The sequence below is a fragment of the Podarcis vaucheri genome (assembly GCF_965113315.1).
Source record: "Podarcis vaucheri genome assembly, chromosome: 12".
NCBI lineage: Eukaryota > Metazoa > Chordata > Lepidosauria > Squamata > Lacertidae > Podarcis > Podarcis vaucheri.
In genome coordinates, this window is record NC_138750.1 from 61,510,410 (window position 1) to 61,528,729 (window position 18,320).

Consider the following 18,320-nt stretch of genomic DNA (forward strand, 5'->3'; position numbering starts at 1 on the left):
CTGGTGGTCCAATAGATCACCCCCATGCTTCTATTTCACTGTTATTCCCCCTCCACTACGCCTACAAGCTCATGCCAATTCCGATAAGGCTGCTTGCATTCTATCTGACTCACCAGTATACTTTTTAATTGACCACAAATGTCCTTTGGGGGCGTATCAAGGAAAATATGGTTTCCTTCTACACAAACAAGCCATAAGTTTCTAATGCGTCCCTCTCTTCCTCTTTCGTGGTTCCAAGGAGGAGACTAGAATATTTCAGATCTACTTTTAAGCAAACTGCACTCCCATGGGATGTCTGAATTTGGAGAACAGTCGTCTCTTTAAACCAGGCCTCCCCCAACACGGGGTCTTTCGGATGTTGTTGGTCTCCAGCACTCTACTCATTGGACATGCTGGATGCTTGCTGGGAGTTGGTGTCTTACAAAACCTGAAAGTTGGTGAAGTCTGTGGCATCGCAACAAACCAGAATAAGGAACCACAGTTTTACCCTGGCTTGTTCTTGCCAACCCTAGTTTAAGCAAATCGCAGTTTCCCGAGTTCTGGCATAATGGGAAACTCTGGTTTGCTTCAACGTGAACTTTTCCGATCCTCTCTTTGCAGCCTCGAATGGGGACTCTTTGAGTTTTCATTGCATCCAAACTCCTCCCAGGGCTAGGGAACGTGAGTTTCAGAATGTAGACAGGGTGTGTGAGAGTTCTGATCACCTCTCTTGAATTATTTAATTTTTAGTTATTTGAACAAGTTTCTGTCCTAACGCGTTTGGCATGTCCTGCCCTGGGAAACGAAGCTATAAAAATGACTCATTTTTCCGCATCTATAGTTTGCATGTTTGAGGGTGGCGCTCAAATTCCGGCCTTGTTTGAGGTCCTTTTAAATTTGGAAAGACTAACGCTTGAATCATATAGAGCGGTACATTTCAGGGGCCTAATCTGGCCTGCCTGTTGATTTAATCTGGCCCCCGCGGCAGTATATGTCCTGGGGATAAAATCCTAAAAAAAAACTCAACAACTTTGGGGTACACTTCAATCAACAACTTCGTTCGGCCCTCACACATGTTCACTTCTCCCCCTTTCGGGTAGCGATTAGGAACTTGATCCTTCTTTGTCCCAAACTAGACACTGCTGTTTTTGTCCAAACAGGAAGGCAAATGTGTGCTTTCCTGCTTTGCATCAATAAGGATATCCTTGCAAAACACAAAAGCTTGCCGGGAGCAAGGATTAGAAGCTCACAGAATCGTAGACGCATTGTAGAGTCAGAAGGGACCCCAAGGTTTCTCTAGTCCAGTGTTTCCCAAACATGGGTTTGTTGGACTACAACTCCCATCATCCCTAGCTAGCAGTGATGAAGGATGATGGGAGTTGTAGTCCAGCAAACAGCTGGAAGCCCAAGTTTGGGAAACGCTGATCTAGTCTAACTGCTTTCGAAGCAGGTCTAAAGACACCTAGGCAGATGGGAGAGTCCTTCACTTTTTGAGAAAGTTCTTCCTAATATTTAGGCAGAAACTCCTTTTTTGGTAACTCAAATCCATTGGTTTGGGTCGTCCTTTCTGGAGCAACAGCAAACAAGCTTGCTCCATCTTCTCTGTGATGACAGCCCTTCAGATATTTGAAGATCGTGGACACCTTCTCAGTCTTAATAATTGCCAGCCAACAGGCACCAGAAGTTCGGCTCTGCCCTCGCTGGTCCTGGTAAAGGTAAAGGTACCCCTGCCGGTACGGGCCAGTCATGTCCGACTCTGGGGTTGTGCGCCCATCTCGCTTAAGAGGCCGGGGGCCAGCGCTGTCCAAAGACACTTCGGGGTCACGTGGCCAGCGTGACAGGCTGCATCTGGCGAGCCAGCACCAGCGCAGCACACAGAAACGCCGTTTACCTTCCCGCTATAAAGCAGTACCTATTTATCTACTTGCACCCGGGGGTGCTTTCGAACTGCTAGGCTGGCAGGCGCTGGAACCGAACGACGGGAGCGCACCCCGCCGCGGGGGTTCGAACCGCCGACCTGACGATCGGCAAGTCCTAGGCGCTGAGGTTTTACCCACAGCGCCAACCGCGTCCCCATGCTGGTCCTGGAAGGAGCCTTTAAAAAAGCCCCATATGCTCAGAGACTTTGCACCTGTTCATTGGGGGAAATAGGAAGCCCCAAACATCTATTTTTTAGATGTCCCTTTTATGAAGAGGCACGCAGTGAGACCAATTGATCCCCTACTGTTGAGGCTCGCTGACCTCCCAGAAAAGCAAAAATTTGACCTTTTCCTGTTAGGCAAAGATCATAAGACGACCCGGATGGTCGCCAGATTCTGTGTACAGATCTGTAGGCGCAGACCATCCCCCGACCCAAACGAGTTCGTTAAGAAAACCCCCAAAGTCTGTTCCAGGGGTGACTCTGGGTCATCTCTCTGCGGCAGCTTATCTTAAAGTTTTAAGTGTCTATACGCTTATCGCATTTATAAATTTTAAGTTTATTGATGTGCATTGTTTAAAATGTTTGCTTTCCTTCTGGGATTGTACGCCCAAGTGTGTTTTATAAGCTGGTCTCCGACCGGAATAAATTATCTACCACATCTTCCAGGAAACAGGGGAAAAGGATGTGTGCAAGTTTGTTCTTGTCCTAGGCTGGTCATCTCTCTCCAGGACTGCTTGTTATCCCAAAGGTCTCCGTCGTTTTGAGAAATTGCATGTTTACAGTTAATTTAAAATGAAAAAAAAAAAAACAAAACTGCATGCATATACAGTGGTGCCTCGCAAGACGAAAATAATCCGTTCCGCGAGTCTCTTCGTCTAGCGGTTTTTTCGTCTTGCGAAGCAACCCTATTAGCGCTATTAGCGGTTTAGCGGATCAGCGGCTATTAAAGGCTTAGCAGCTAAAAGGCTATTAGCGGCTTAGAAAAAGGGGGGGGAGCGAAAAACAATCTGAACACTTGCAAGACGTTTTCGTCTTGCGAAGCAAGCCCATAGGGAAATTTGTCTTGCGAAGCAGCTCAAAAACGGAAAACCCTTTCGTCTAGCGGGTTTTCCGTCTTGCGAGGCATTCGTCTTGCGGGGCACCACTGTATAAAGGGGTACCCAGTCAACCAAGCGTTGTGAGCCCTGCCAGTTTGATTAACTGGTGGTGTGTTTGAAGAGGCAAGGAGGCTCATAAAACCACTTCATGTGCGACCTTCCTACTAACTTTGCTTAATGAAACCAATATTGAAGCGAGCCCAACTCCTTACAATAACCAACTAAAGGATGGAAATATGTATGTTTACATGTTACATGTTGTCTGTTATGTGTGTTGTCCGTTAAGTGTATTTCAGATTTTAGCTTAAAGAAACCATGTTAGACCTGGTCAACTTAAACATGGCATGTTTTAACACTGGGAGCTGCCCAGAGCGGCTGGGGAAACTCAGCCAGATGGGCGGGATATAAATAATAAATTATTATTATAAATTATTATTATTATTATTATTATTATTGCAGAGATGGTCAGGTCTCTGGCACAAAGGCAGTGACCCTGGCGCGATGCTCTTTCTGTTTTCCACAGGATGGTCAAATAGATGCTGACGAGCTGCAGAGATGTCTGACCCAGTCAGGGATTGCAGGAGCCTATAAACGTAAGTTTGACCCAAACGGATCAGCTGTGCTGAGTCTTGTTGCAGCCAAAGCGACAAGACCCGGAACTGGTTGCAAAAGTTGCTACTTTCCCTCTTGCATTTTTTAAAGCATCTCTTCCTATCCCTCTTTTAACATATCGAAATATTTGAAGTGTTAAGTTGTGGGTGAAAATATCAGACGACACAGCGATTCTTCAAACAGCTGTTGTTTATTCACAGGCCAGAACTGAACTGAACTGAAGGGCTCAGTCAGCCTGCTTATATAGAGCTCCAGTGCAATGTAACTGTAACAACTTTCTAAAACTATCCAATCACCGAATGTCACTTTCGATCCCTTATTTGCATAACTATCTACAGTATCCCCCTGCTGGCCCAGGGTGAGAATTTCGTACATAACATGAAGGAAAATTCATCTTGAGGAATTAATATGCTGTTCATACTTTTCTCCTTGAAAACCACTCTTGGCTTGGGCGGGGGGTAAGAGAGAGGGGGAAAAACACCTTATTTTTCTTGTTGACTGCTTCTGTTTTTCTTTAAACAGCTTTCAACCTAGAGACTTGCAGGCTCATGATCTCCATGCTCGACGTATCCTTCACATATTTGGCTTTGACTTATAATATTTTTGTTATTATAATTAATAATTCTCATTGCAGTTATGACTTGTGCTTCTAGGTGGCTGAAATTATTATTATTATTATTTTACCCAGGGGGTGAGGGAGGTAAAAAAATATGCTATTTAAGCTGTTGCTTTGAGCCCCTTCACACTTCCTGGATCTGTGATCTGCAGACGCACAGATATTTCCCCTTTTTAGGAGGGAAAAAGTGCGTCTTATGGAGCAAAAAATACGGTAATTAAACTAAATAGCTTTCACTTGCTTTGGAGCAAATGTGCAATTAATTGTTACCGCTTTAAATTTTCTTGTGCTATTACCTTCCTAAGTGGGCCTTGCAAAGTGCTATTCTGAATATTGGTTTGGGGAGGGGAGGAGAGAAGGGTTCGCTGGGGATGAGTTTATGAAGCAAGGTGACAGTGACCCCTCCAAAGTGTAGGGAAACCCAATGAAAGGAGAGTGGCAGATGAAGATGATGGACTTTGCAGAACTGGCGAAGCTGGCAGGAAAAATCCGAAAGCAGCATGATCAGGTATTCCAAAAGGACTGGAGTAAATTTATACGATATCTGAAAGATTATTGTAAGCAATTAACATCACTAGCAGGTTTAGCGGAAGACTTGTACAGTGGATGCTCTGGTTGCGAACGTGATCTGTGTGGCATACACGTTCGCAAGCTGCAGCATTCACAAGCTGCAGTGGCGGGTCTCCGCACGCATGAGTTATGATTCGGGGCTTCTGTGCATGCACAAAGCGCGGTTTAGCACTTCTCCGCATCCACGACTGCCGAAACCCGGACGTAAACCCATTCCAGTACTTCCAGGTTTTTGTGGTCCATAACCCGAAAAAGGGACACGGGTGGCGCTGTGAGTTAAACCACAGAGCCTAGGACTTGCCAATCAGAAGGTCGGCGGTTCGAATCCCCTCAACGGGGTGAGCTCCCGTTGCTCAGTCCCTGCTCCTGCCCACCTAGCAGTTCGAAAGCATGTCAAAGTGCAAGTAGATAAATAGGTACTGCTCCGGCGGGAAGGTGAACGGTGTTTCCGTGCGCTGCTCTGGTTTCACCAGAAGCGGCTTAGTCATGCTGGCCACATGACCTGGAATCTGTATGCCAGCTCCCTTGGCCAGTAAAGCGAGATGAGCGCCGCATCCCCAGAGTCGGTCACGACTGGACCTAATGGTCAGGGGTCCCTTTACCTTTACCTTTAACCCGAAAAAACACAACCTGAAGTGTCTGTAACCTGAGGTATGACTGTAATGAGAAGCTCTCTACCTTTCTATATTTATTTAAATTGTGAGTTATTCTGCAATGAATGTAATTGGAATAGGAAAACGTACCAAATGCAATGATATAAAGGTTAATTTTGAAAGCCAGGAGGCAGGAGGGAAGGAAATCGATAGGCTCTAAAGAGCCCGGGAGGTAAAGTGGATAATAATGATGTGAATGTGTTTTATTAAATGGAAAATAAACAAAACATTTACACACACACACACAAGTGTCGGGAAACCGTAGCTGATGTTTCTCAAGCACATGAAAGGATATTGATCCAGTTATTGACGTGAAGTGATCCTTAGCCGCTACGCAGAGAGATATGTCTGGCACGATGGGCTTCAATGAGTTTAAAGAGCTCTGGGCTGTGCTGAACGGCTGGCGGCAACACTTTATGAGCGTCGACAGCGATCGCAGCGGCACGGTCGATTCCCAGGAGCTGCAGAAGGCGTTGACATCCATGGGTGAGCTTGGGAGACTTTGCGCTGGCTGGGAAACGGTTGCATTAGATCAGGCATCCCTAACCTTCGGCCCTCCAGCTGTTTTGGACTACAATTCCCATCATCCCTGACCACTGGTCCTGCTAGCTAGGGATCATGGGAGTTGTAGGCCAAAAACATCTGGAGGGGCGCAGGTTGGGGATGCCGGCATTAGCTGATCCTCTGGGTACCTTCTAATGGTGCAGTTTTATGATTCCCGCTCTCTCCTTCCGTCCAGGATTTCGGCTGAGTCCCCAAGCCATCAACGGCATTTCCAAGCGATACAGCACTCGTGGCAAGATCAGTTTTGATGACTACATCGCCTGCTGCGTTAAGCTCAGAGCTCTCACTGGTATGGGGTTTTCTCAATTCATAACGAAATTTCTAATAATAAGACCAGGCTCCTTTTTGAGGTTAATCGCAGAAACAGAGAATTGCAGGTCTCTGTAAGGCTGTGGTTCTCCAAAGGTGTAGCAGGGAGAGGATGGCAGATGTGGCAGGAAGATTTAATAATAATAATAATAATAATAATAATAATAATAATAATAATAATTTATTCAAGGACAATCAATGAAACATTTAAACATTTCAGTGTAGCATAGTATAGTATCAAATTATTTTTTTATTTGCTGAGTATGGGTAGATATATTTTCAAAATGAGAGCAAGAGCATCAAAGGATTCTGCGGACAAGCCCAGCTGTGATCCACAATCACTGTTTGAACAGAGCGCTGGAGAATACTTCTGATTATTCTTCTACAGTTGTCCAGGACATACTGTTGTGAACAGCGATTTTAAACTCTGACAAATGTAGACGATCAGAAAAGGCAAAGGCTTGTTTGCGTTGATGAGGAGAAGGGAGCTTGCTTGTCTCAAATTAGACCTAGCAGAAAAAGGAAGCTCACACCACCCATTGACTTTGTATATCTACTTAAAATACATACGTAAGAGGCTCATTTATAATTATAACTCCTGTTCTTGTTTTATACTTTCTGGGTGCCCCATGATCATATTATAAAGTACTTGCATTCTGTGTTATAAATCAAACACTGCTAGGTGTTGTTTCGTTTTGCTTTTTTTGCCAAAAAATCGGTGTGACGCAGGCAAATTTTTATTCAAAGTGTGGCCCAGAGAGAAAAAAATGGGAACTTTTGAAGGCTCCCCCCAACCCCCATCTAGCCAGGGGTCCCACTGTCAAATTCCTCTTTGCTGTCAGGCATCCTCTGCTGTTTTCTCAGTGCAAATCTTTCCTCCCGTAACTTGTCCAGTCTCACATTTGGGTCAGCGGAGACCTGCTCTTGGCACCATTCTGCGTCTCAACCCTTCAGGTTATTTAAAGAGTGCAATCAGATCCTTCTTTTCTCTTCATCAAAGGCTAAACATATCCAGTTCCGCCAAGCTTTCTGTCCCGGACTTGGGCTCAGTATCGCCGGCTATCTCCCTTTCTCTTTCCCGAACTCCTTCGTGTCTCAAAGTGCATTCCCCAGAACCGAACGCTACACTCCAGATGAACTCTTGAGTAGATCAAGAAACAATGCAAGCAGCACGAAGACCAGTTTACTAGATAGCACTGCAATTCTTATTGCATAATATACATGCGTTCCGTGTGCTGCGCTGGCTCGCCAGATGCAGCTTTGTCACGCTGGCCACGTGACCCGGAAGTGTCTCCGGACAGCGCTGGCCCCCGGCCTATAGATGTGAGATGGGCGCACAAACCCCAGAGTCTGTCAAGACTGGCCCGTTCGGGCAGGGGTACCTTTACCTTTATACATGATTCAGTACAACAAAAACAAAATGTGTACACTTGTGAATTCTCTAATATATTTGAAAGCGAATGAACACACGTCTGTCAATCTTTGAAAGTCCGTAGAAGTATTCTAGCCTTATTTGAGTTCACTGATTGGGTCTGCGTTGCTCTGGGACAGGAGGAAGTCAAATGACACCGAGGTTGGTTCAAAGAAAGCGTTTATTCTGCTCTCCGGATAGCAGAAGGCACTTGTGTGATCAAGTCTGCAGCAAGTCCAAAGAAATGACAAGTTTCATGCAGAATATATATCCTCCGTGTACCCTCTCCCTCCTTCCCATATAAATCCAACCACGTCAGCCTATGTACGCAGGTTGACATCACATATGTTCTTGCTCTGGTATTCTTAACCATAAAAGGGAATTCCTTCCTACTCTTATCTTGGAGGAAGAGATCATCATCTCCGAGAACACGCTCTGGTGTTGTTCCGGACTTAGGTTTGTGCGTCTTTTGTGGTCAGCACATAAGATAAGGCACAGACTTGTCTTCTCTGTTCTGCTGGTGCAGTCAGGGTCATCCCTGCCGTCACAAACTGATAAAGGAGAGGGCTCTGGGCATGGCCGGGTTTTTGTTTATACATTGACTCAGAGCTAAAGTTAATGGATTTTAGCGAAGGAAAAATAGGGATTTTGGTGCAGAAACCCATTCCTTCAGTATAATAAGTCTATGGTTGAAACAAAGTATCATAGAATCATAGAGTTGGAATAGACCACAAGGGCCATCGAGTCCAACCCCCTGCCAAGCAGGAAACACCATCAGAGCACTCCTGACATATGGTTGTCAAGCCTCTGCTTAAAGACCTCCAAAGTAGGAGACTCCACCACACTCCTTGGCAGCAAATTCCACTGTCGAACAGCTCTCACTGTCAGGAAGTTCTTCCTAATGTTTAGGTGGAATCTTCTTTCTTGTAGTTTGGATCCATTGCTCTGTGTCCGCTTCTCCCTCCTCTATGTGACATCCTTTTCTATATTTGAACATGGCTATCATATCACCCCTTAACCTCCTCTTCTCCAGGCTAAACATGCCCAGCTCCCTTAGCCGTTCCTCATAAGGCATCGTTTCCAGGCCTTTGACCATTTTGGTTGCCCTCCTCTGGACACGTTCCAGTTTGTCAGTGTCCTTCTTGAACTGTGGTGCCCAGAACTGGACACAGTACTCCAGGTGTGGTCTGACCAGAGCAGAATACAGTGGCACTATTACTTCTCTTGATCTAGATGCTATACTCCTATTGATGCAGCCCAGAATTGCATTGGCTTTTTTAGCTGCCGCGTCACACTGTTGGCTCATGTCAAGTTTGTGGTCAACCAAGACTCCTAGATCCTTTTCACATGTACTGCTCTCAAGCCAGGTGTCACCCATCTTGTATTTGTGCCTCTCATTTTTTTTGCCCAAGTGCAATACTTTACATTTCTTCCTGTTAAAGTTCATCTTGTTTGTTTTGGCCCAGTTCTCTAATCTGTCAAGGTCGTTTTGAAGTGTGATCCTGTAATAGATGCTATCCTGTGGGCTAAGTGGTAAAACTTCTAATCCATAGATTAGAAAAATGTACAAGGAGCAGTGGTCATGAGGATATCCAGCGAAACAGTCAGATTATCCGGGATCGCCATGAACGCCTAAAAAAGTTTTTGTTGTACTAAATCATGTATATTATGCAATAAGAATTGCAGTGCTATCTAGTAAACTGGTCTTCGTGTTGCTTGTATTGTTTGTTGTACTAAGTTTGCAACACAAGGGTTTGTTGTTCTGAACTCTTGAGTACGGCAGAGTAAGGTGGAAATCCTGTGAAGCCGTCCTCCCACCCAAAAGGGTTGCTAACAAGAAGCTTTCACCTAAAAATAAATCACAAAAATGTGTTTAATAGCAGGCTGGCAGGCAGATATAGAGAGGGAGGGTGTGAGTTTCTGTGCCTGTTGTGGAATTCTACTCAATATTGATCCAGAGCAGATTCCAACGTAGAGTTAGAGGAGTAAAAACTTAAACAAGTTGCAAGGTTCCCCAAAAATAGACCAGAGTCAATGAATATTTGATCCAGCAGAGCTTTATTGCTACTGAAGGCAAATGAGCATAATTGTCACAAATCCAACACGTTCAGGATTGGCCCTGTCCGTAAGAAATCCAGTTGCAGCAGACTTAAATTAAACTTAAAATAACTTATTATAAGTCTGAAACCTTAACGCTAAGCATACAGTGGTACCTTGCAAGACGAATGCCTCGCAAGACAAAAAACTCGCTAGACAAAAGGGTTTTTTGTTTTTTGAGCTGCTTCGCAAGACGATTTTCCCTATGGGCTTGCTTCGCAAGACGGAAACGTCTTGCAAGTTTGTTTCCTTTTTCTTAACACCGTTAATACAGTTGCGACTTGACTTCGAGGAGCAACTCATAGAACGCGGTGTGGTAGCCTTTTTTGAGGTTTTTAAAGACTTTGGTGATTTTTGAAGCTTTCCCAAAACTTTCCCGACACCGTGCTTCGCAAGACGACAAAACTCGCGGAATGAATTAATTTCGTCTTGCAAGGCACCACTGTACTATGTACAGAACACCACACCAGAAAGAGAGAGAGATAGAAAAGCATGAAAGCCAGGCTCCTTCTGGCCTTACTATTATAGTCATCATGACCTTGACAGAAGAGATAACAGAACCAGTTTATGCCAGCTGTACTCTCTGAAGGAATAACCCAAATATCATGAACCTTCTGCTTGTATCTTTCACACAGAGAGGCTTCCAGAACCCTCTTGAATTAAGTAGAATAGGAAAGATCGCTACACATCAGATCAATACTTTGTGCACTAAGAAATGCAAACTTCCCTCTTGTATTCCTCCACCTGGGGCTTTTCTGTATCCTGGCTCCTGTGCTAATGTGGTTTTTCCTGTGCTGCATTTGCAGATAGTTTTCGGAGACGAGATGCAGCTCAGCAGGGAATGGTCAACTTCCAGTACGATGATGTAAGTCCATTTCCTGCTTAGAAGCCCAAGACTCGGTTCCCCCTTGAACGTTGTGATGAAGTTGCAGCAACTTATAAGCCAAGAGCTCCAGGCTTTGAACTCCTGGTTCTTCCTCCCAGGAGCTTGGGGGTATTATTTGCAGCTACAGAAATCTAGAAAACTGCCTTGTATGTAGTCAGCGCTTCCTACAACGGGGGTGAGGAACCTGCGGCCGTCCAGGTGTTGCTGAACCCCAACTCTCATCAGCCTTGGCTTATCACGGCCAGTTGTTCCTCGACTACAACTCCCATCATTCCTGGCCATTTGCCATGCTCACTGGAGCTGATAGAAGAGTTGGGGTTCAGCTGGAGCAGTGGTTCTCAACGGTTGTGGCAGGAGAGGGTGCCAAGTGTGGCAGGAAGAATCAGAGACAACCCAAGCAACATTTTAACAGCTCGCTGCAGTATGGGATAGTGTCAAAATAATTTTGATGATTTGCAGAATAGGTAAGGTAAAGGTAAAGGGACCCCTGACCAACAGGTCCAGTCGTGACCGACTCTGGGGTTGCAGAACTCATCTCGCTTCCGGGTCATGTGGCCAGCATGACTAAGCCGCTTCTGGCAAACCAGAGCAGCGCACAGAAACGCTGTTTACCTTCCCGCCAGAGTGGTACCTATTTATCTACTTGCACTTTGACGTTCTTTCGAACTGCTAGGTTGGCAGGAGCAGGGACCGAGCAACGGGAGCTCACCCCGTCGCGGGGATTCAAACCAGCGACCTTTTGATCGGCAAGCCCTAGGCTCTGTGGTTTAGACCACAGCGCCACCCATGTCCCCTGATTTGCAGTATAGGAACAAATAATTTGCAAGGTGAAAGCAAGAGCATCATCAGGCAATACTGAGGAGAATCCTAGAGGCATTTTCCAGTGTATAGTCATACCTTGGATCTCAAATGCCTTGGCTCCTGAACGATCAAAACCCAGAAGTGAGTGTTCCGATTTTCGAACGTTCTTTGAACGTCTGATTTGGGTTCCAAACGTTTTGGAAGTCGAATGGAGTCCATTCGACCTTCCGGAACAGATTCCGTTCTACTTCCAAGGTATGACTGCATTTCTGATCAATATAAAATTCAGTGTGGCGCGAGCAAATTCTTATTCTGAAAGCGTGGCCCAGAGTAAAAAGTTTGAGAACCGTTCATCTGGAGCAGGGGTCAGCAAACGTTTTCAGCAGGGGGCCGGTCCACTGACCCTCAGACCTTGTGGGGGGCCGGATGATATTTTGAAGAAGAAAAAATGAACAAATTCTTATGCCCCCCAAATAACCCAGAGATGCATTTTAAATAAAAGCGCACCTTCTACTCATGTAAAAACATCCTGATTCGTGGGCCGGATTTAGAAGGCGATTGGGCTGGATCTGGCCCCCGGGCCTTAGTTTGCCTACCCATGATCTGGAGGATCAGAAGTTCTCCACCCCTCTACAGTGCAGTCCCTAAGGCGCCTCCTTCCATCATCTCCTGCAGTCCAGCTGGTACCCAACGTCTTGCTCTGACACACTGGCCAGCCTGCGCCCCAGGGAGGTCACTTCGGTGCTGCAAACACAGCGCTTTGGCTTCACCCCCGGAGGCGGACTCCGTTGTCTCTCGAGACTGATGGATCCTGGCAAGCATCGTGCCACAGTTATTTCATGCACTGTATTTTTCGCTCTATAGGACGCACCGGACCATAGGAGGGGGATAACAGGGGGGAAAATTCTCCCCCTCTCTGCACAGCGCCCCTTCAGCGAAGTGGCAGGAGAAACGGAGCCCCTTCCATTTCTCCTCCCGCTTCGCTGAAGGGGCGCTGCACAGAGAGGGGAAACTGCGCAGCACCTCTCCAGCGAAACAAAGCCAGGAGAGCCGGAGGGGTCAGTGTGCACCGACCCCTCTTGCTCTCCTGGCTTCAGGTGGCTATCTGCAAGCCTTCGGAGCGCAGCGGGAATTCCTGCTGCGCTCCGAAACCTTGCGGATAGCTGCCTGAAGCCCCCGTAGTGCAGCGGGAGTTCCCGCTGCGCTCTGGGGGCTTCAGGCGGCTTCAGTGAAAGCAACACGAAGCCTCCAGAGCACGGGGGGAGCGCTCCCTCTGTGCTTCAGAGGCTTCGTGTTGCTATCGCTGAAGCCAAGGAGCCTGCATTCGCTCCATAGGACACACACACATTTCCCCTTAATTTTTGGAGGGGAAAAAGTGCGTCCTATAGAGCGAAAAATGCGGTGGATACCGCATTTTTCGCTCTATAAGACGCACCAGACCACAAGACGCACCTAGTTTTTGGAGGAGAAAAAATATTTTGAATCTCTGAAGCCAGAACAGCAAGAGGGATCGCTGTGCAGCGAAAGCAGCAATCCCTCTTGCTGTTCTGGCTTCTGGGATAGCTGCGCAGCCTGCATTCGCCCCATAAGACGCACACACATTTCCCCTTACTTTTTAGGAGGGAAAATGTGAGTCTTATAGAGCGAAAAATACAGTATATCCCACTTTTTCCACCAAGGAGCTACATGGTTCTCCCCCTCATCATTCAATACCCTCAACAACCCTGTGAGGTGGGTTAGGCTGAGGGCAGTGACTGACTCCCGAGGCCTCCCAGTGAGAGATTGAACCCTGGTCTCCCAGGTCCCAGTCCGCCACCCTAACCACTACACCACAGGGGCTCTCTAGTGATGATAACGCACGTCTCTCTCTTTCCCTTTCTGCAGTTCATCCAGTGTGTGATGAGCATCTAATTCAAGATGAAGGAAGAACGGGCGAGCATGAGCCACATTCCAATTTGTTTTTGCTTTGCACCAAAAAAAAAAAAAAGTTATCATGGCTGTGTAACTAAATAGTGGTATTTGCCTATTTTATAAATATTGATTTATATGCTTTTTATAGTTTTGATAACTAACAAAACACAATAAATCCTGTTTTGGAGTTGATTTGTCTAGCATATTTATAATTTTGCTTGATACGGACTTTTTAAAAAGTTGACTCTGTTTTTTGCTTTCTTTTTACCATCTCTTCTTGTACTGTTTTTTAAACTATTCATATTGGAACATACTCTTTGTATCTGGCCAGAGGAGAGGAATTGTGTGAAAACAAATGCAGAAAGCGTCAGTGGAAGCTGCCTGCAAGTCTTGGAATAAAGCGATCAAGGTCTTGCTTCTGAAAAAAGAACGTTCTGCTTGCCCTTCTGATATTTATCATGTTTTCTAAATGCAGGAAATATTCACTGATGATTAGTCCAGCTAATTGTGCCAAGCTGCATATTATGAATTAAAGAGTTTTCTGACGTAAGAGAGTGCTTAGGTCTTTTGGTTCTGCTTCCTACTACCTTGTAAACATAAAACTTCCTCGTTTTCCTGTGCTAAAAAGCCATGCATAAAAAGTTAGGTACAAGGCTATAATCTCGTCAAGATTTGGGGGGAACCCTTGAATGAATGCCTTATATTCTTCTGTAGGAAAGGATTTTATTTCTCCGCTCTACGGAAACACAACTTCTGTGTTGTGCTCCTTACTTCCCATGCGCTTGCAGCTTCATTAAAATGAAGTTATTTGCCGAACGTTGCTTGGCATACCTTATTTTGCTTAAATATTCTGGTTGCTTGTGCATGGAATGTGCTCATTGACAATTATGCTAGGAAGTGGAGTATGGTAGCACTCTTATTTAATTGCAGGAAGTATTCTTTAATCTTGATGAACGGAGCAAAACCTATCTGCTTTTTAGGTGCCCACTGAATTTTAGGTGCTGGAGAAGGGTTAAAATGGACAGCCCTCTGCCTTTGACATCTGCATTGAGGAAGGAAGGAAGGAAGGAAGGAAGGAAGGAAGGAAGGAAGGAAGGAAGGAAGGAAGGAAGGAAGGAAAGGGAGGGGCTGGGTTAGCTACATTCTTAGAGCTTCAGACTTCTAGGTGTGATCTCTGGATTGGCAGCTGGGAACCCTGCAAAAATGTGAAAGATAATCCATGTTCTCAGTTGTGTGCTTAGTACGTTAGGCAACACTAATTTACCCAATTACCTTTATCACAGCTTGGTGGTATAATCCAACAGCTTACGGTCAGGGAGTTAGTACCGAACAAAACTGGGAGTGCTGAGTAATGCCAGGATTAGTTGCAATCAGGGAATCTGAAGTTCCAGTCTCCCTATCAACAAAAGATAATTCTAACCTGTTGGTATTCTGGCTGCTGCTTTCCCCGAAGTTGGAAAATAAAACGGTGATCATCATCTTCCAGGCAAGTGAATCTGTCTGCCCTAAATTTCCTGTTTGCATTTAAAAGATTCCGTGTCAAGATTTCAGGAACCACCCTGAGCAGGAATAGAGGAACGGAAACTCTCTACTTTGCGTGAAAGGGGTTCCAACTGCCTGAACGTATGAGAACTCTTTTATCAGTTCCTTTATGGTCCTTTAATCGTATTCAAACCTAACCACAAAGCAGTCATAGCTGGACTTTCTATATGTGTAAAATCCTTTGCTTCCTTGCTAGGAAGGAGCACAGGGGCTGATGAGCAGGTTGAGAAATGCTAGAATGTTTTATTTTGCTAGACAGATGCCGTGACTAACGCATGATACGGAAGTTAAGACTGTGCAGCTTTCTTTGGTAGTCTGAATCTAGTTTAGGCTGTTCTGAAACTACGTTGACCATGAATTATCCCAAGTAATGCCGTCTTGCATCAGTCTGGGTAAAATGTTGATCTGCCGCTGTTCAAAGTGTAAGAAGAAAAAAAATATAAAATGTTTGTACTGCATTATCTGTACTACTATCAGTAATTATATTAATAAATTACGGTGAACAAAGTTTTGACAGTAACAAGCTATTCCGTTATCCCAGCCTTTGCAAAAACACGCAGTTCCTTGTAGAGATTTCCCAAAACCTCAAGATTGCACGAGCCGAATTTCCATTGCATTTTTAAAGTGTGGTTTTTGATTCAAGAATGTAATAACCTTCTGGATGAGGCCAATGGTCCATCAAGTCCTGTTCTCAAAGAGGCGAGCCAGATGTCCTAATGGGAAACCTGTAAGCAGAACATTGAGCACAAGAGTCTTCTCTTTTCATGTCGTTTCCAGCAACTGTGCTCACCCTGAGAACAGCCCAGCAGAGACCTTTGACGCCTGGCTTGCAGGTAACGGGGCTTGATTCTTTGGTGCCTTGGAGAACTGTCTGCTTTCAGCTCGATGTGTCAAAAGTTGGGGAAGCCTCTAAGGCAGGGGTGTCCGAACTTTTTTCAAAGAGGGCCAGATTTGATGAAGAGTAGGGCCGTGAGGGCCGACCAAAGTTGTTGACCTTGTTTTAGGACTGAAGTTGTTGAGGTTTTTTTTATATTCGGGTAGGTAGCCGTGTTGGTCTGACGTGGTCAATATATATATATATATATATATATATATATATATATATATATATATATATGCTTTCGTAGATTTTCACGGGTACAGGAATGCAGGTTTTGGTGTCTTCGGGTGTCTTCCCGTGTAAGAGTCGGGGTGTCTGTGCGACGTTTCGACGAGGTCTCACTCGTCATCTTCAGGCTGGTGCTTTCGGCTTCTTGTTACTGGAACAGAGCAGAATCTGGTGTTTGAGTTCCTATAAATACTGTTGAGGGGTGTGGTGTATAGCCTCCAACGTTCTGGGCAGAGAGGAAGTTCCTAGATTAGTGTGCCTTTTCTTCTTTTGTTCCTTAATTACTTGAGGGATATCTTGGGTGATTTCATGAGTGATATTCTGAATACCACTGGGTGGGTCATTAAGTGTAAGAGTCGGGGTGTCTGTGCGACGTTTCGACGAGGTCTCACTCGTCATCTTCAGGCTGGTGCTTTCGGCTTCTTGTTACTGGAACAGAGCAGAATCTGGTGTTTGAGTTCCTATAAATACTGTTGAGGGGTGTGGTGTATAGCCTCCAACGTTCTGGGCAGAGAGGAAGTTCCTAGATTAGTGTGCCTTTTCTTCTTTTGTTCCTTAATTACTTGAGGGATATCTTGGGTGATTTCATGAGTGATATTCTGAATATCACTGGGTGGGTCATTAAGTGTAGATTAGTTGCTAAAGCTTTCGTGTCTTGACCTCTTGAGCTTGTGAAGTTTTTCTGAGATGGCTGTGCTGCATTTAGTTGTGCTCTGGCTTGGCTTCGTGTATAGGGGCGAGCTATGGTTTTGTGCCTTGTGCCAGCCAGATCTGTGTAGGGATTGCAGGGGGGTGCAGCATCCGGAGGTGCCACTATAGTTTGGCTACTGGATGGAGTCTGTAATATGTCTGTGGAGAGGGTCTGGGTTTGGGTCTGGTGTGGTTGATTGGTGACGGCGTTCTGTGTGCCTCTGGTTCTGGTGTCGGTTTTTGTGGGGAGGGCTAATTTCCAGATGTCTGGCAGGCGGGACGTGTCGTCACGCTTGTTCATGTTGTGAGGGTGTTTCTCTATCTCGATGGCTTCCATGATTATTCTCTTGTGGTGATGTTCCATGTTAAAGAGCAATTTGGAATCTGCAAAATTAATTTCGTGTCCCGTTTCTTTCATGTGTTGGAAAAGAGAGGAAGTTTTTTCTTCTTTTTTGACGGCATTCTTGTGTTCTGCGATACGTGCATTTATTTATATATATATGCAGGTTTTGGTGTCTTCGGGTGTCTTCCCGTGTAAGAGTCGGGGTGTCTGTGCGACGTTTCGACGAGGTCTCACTCGTCATCTTCAGGCTGGTGCTTTCGGCTTCTTGTTACTGTTCCAGTAACAAGAAGCCGAAAGCACCAGCCTGAAGATGACGAGTGAGACCTCGTCGAAACGTCGCACAGACACCCCGACTCTTACACGGGAAGACACCCGAAGACACCAAAACCTGCATTCCTGTACCCGTGAAAATCTACGAAAGCAAATATATACACACACACACACACACACACACACACACTGTATTTTTCGCATTATAAGACGCACCTAGTTTTTGGAGGAGGAAAACAAGTAAAAAAATATTCTGAATCTCAGAAGCCAGAACAGCAAGAGGGATCGCTGCGCAGTGAAAGCAGCCATCCCTCTTGCTGTTCTGGCTTCTGTGATAGCTGCGCAGCCTGCATTTGCTCCATAAGACGCACACACATTTCCCCTTACTTTTTAGGAGGGAAAAAGTGAGTCTTATAGAGCAAAAAATACGGTATATATTTCAAGCTTTTTTTAGGATTGAGGTTATTGAGGTGTTTTTTGGATTTTACCCCAGGAAATAAACTGCCACAGGGGCCAGATTAAACCAACTGGCAGGCTGGATTAGACCCCCAAAACGGACTTTGTGGACATGTCTGCTCTCAGGGATTCTTCCAACGCACCTGTCGCCTAGGTTAGAAATAAGACATAGGACTTCATCCATTCCTACCTTCTGGCGAACCGCTTGAAAACAGTTCCAGACACCCACAGAAGCGGCTGAAGTATTTCACCATTTGAATCTACGGAAATCCTTTTGCTTTTGTTGTATTTTGGTTTATACTGCACAGGATCAGAATGTAGTTTCTGTGTTTCGTTGTTTGATGTGTGTATAGCTAGATAAACCATTTTGAGACTAACTAAAGTATTAAGCAGCAATTGGGACAATAAGCATTAAACGCCCTTTGGAAGCCAGATAGGCACAAACATTAAGAATGGGAAAATGGGAACACTAGGGGCATTCAAG

General features: G+C 45.3%; 1 protein-coding gene across 4 annotated transcripts in view; it reads left to right on the forward strand.

Annotated features, from left to right (window-relative positions):
• The window catches only part of LOC309515042 (sorcin), a 140,999-nt gene extending 125,523 nt beyond the window's left edge, over positions 1–15,476 (forward strand). For all 4 annotated transcript variants that reach the window (XM_082192646.1, XM_082192647.1, XM_082192648.1 and 1 more), the window contains 6 exons: positions 3,521–3,590; positions 4,132–4,175; positions 5,787–5,934; positions 6,188–6,301; positions 10,636–10,694; positions 13,401–15,476. In XM_082192646.1, coding sequence (XP_082048772.1) covers positions 3,521–3,590; positions 4,132–4,175; positions 5,787–5,934; positions 6,188–6,301; positions 10,636–10,694; positions 13,401–13,427 — 462 coding nt within the window. In that variant the 3' untranslated portion in view covers positions 13,428–15,476. The remainder of the gene's footprint in view (positions 1–3,520; positions 3,591–4,131; positions 4,176–5,786; positions 5,935–6,187; positions 6,302–10,635; positions 10,695–13,400) is intronic.
• The last annotated feature ends 2,844 nt before the right edge of the window (positions 15,477–18,320 follow it).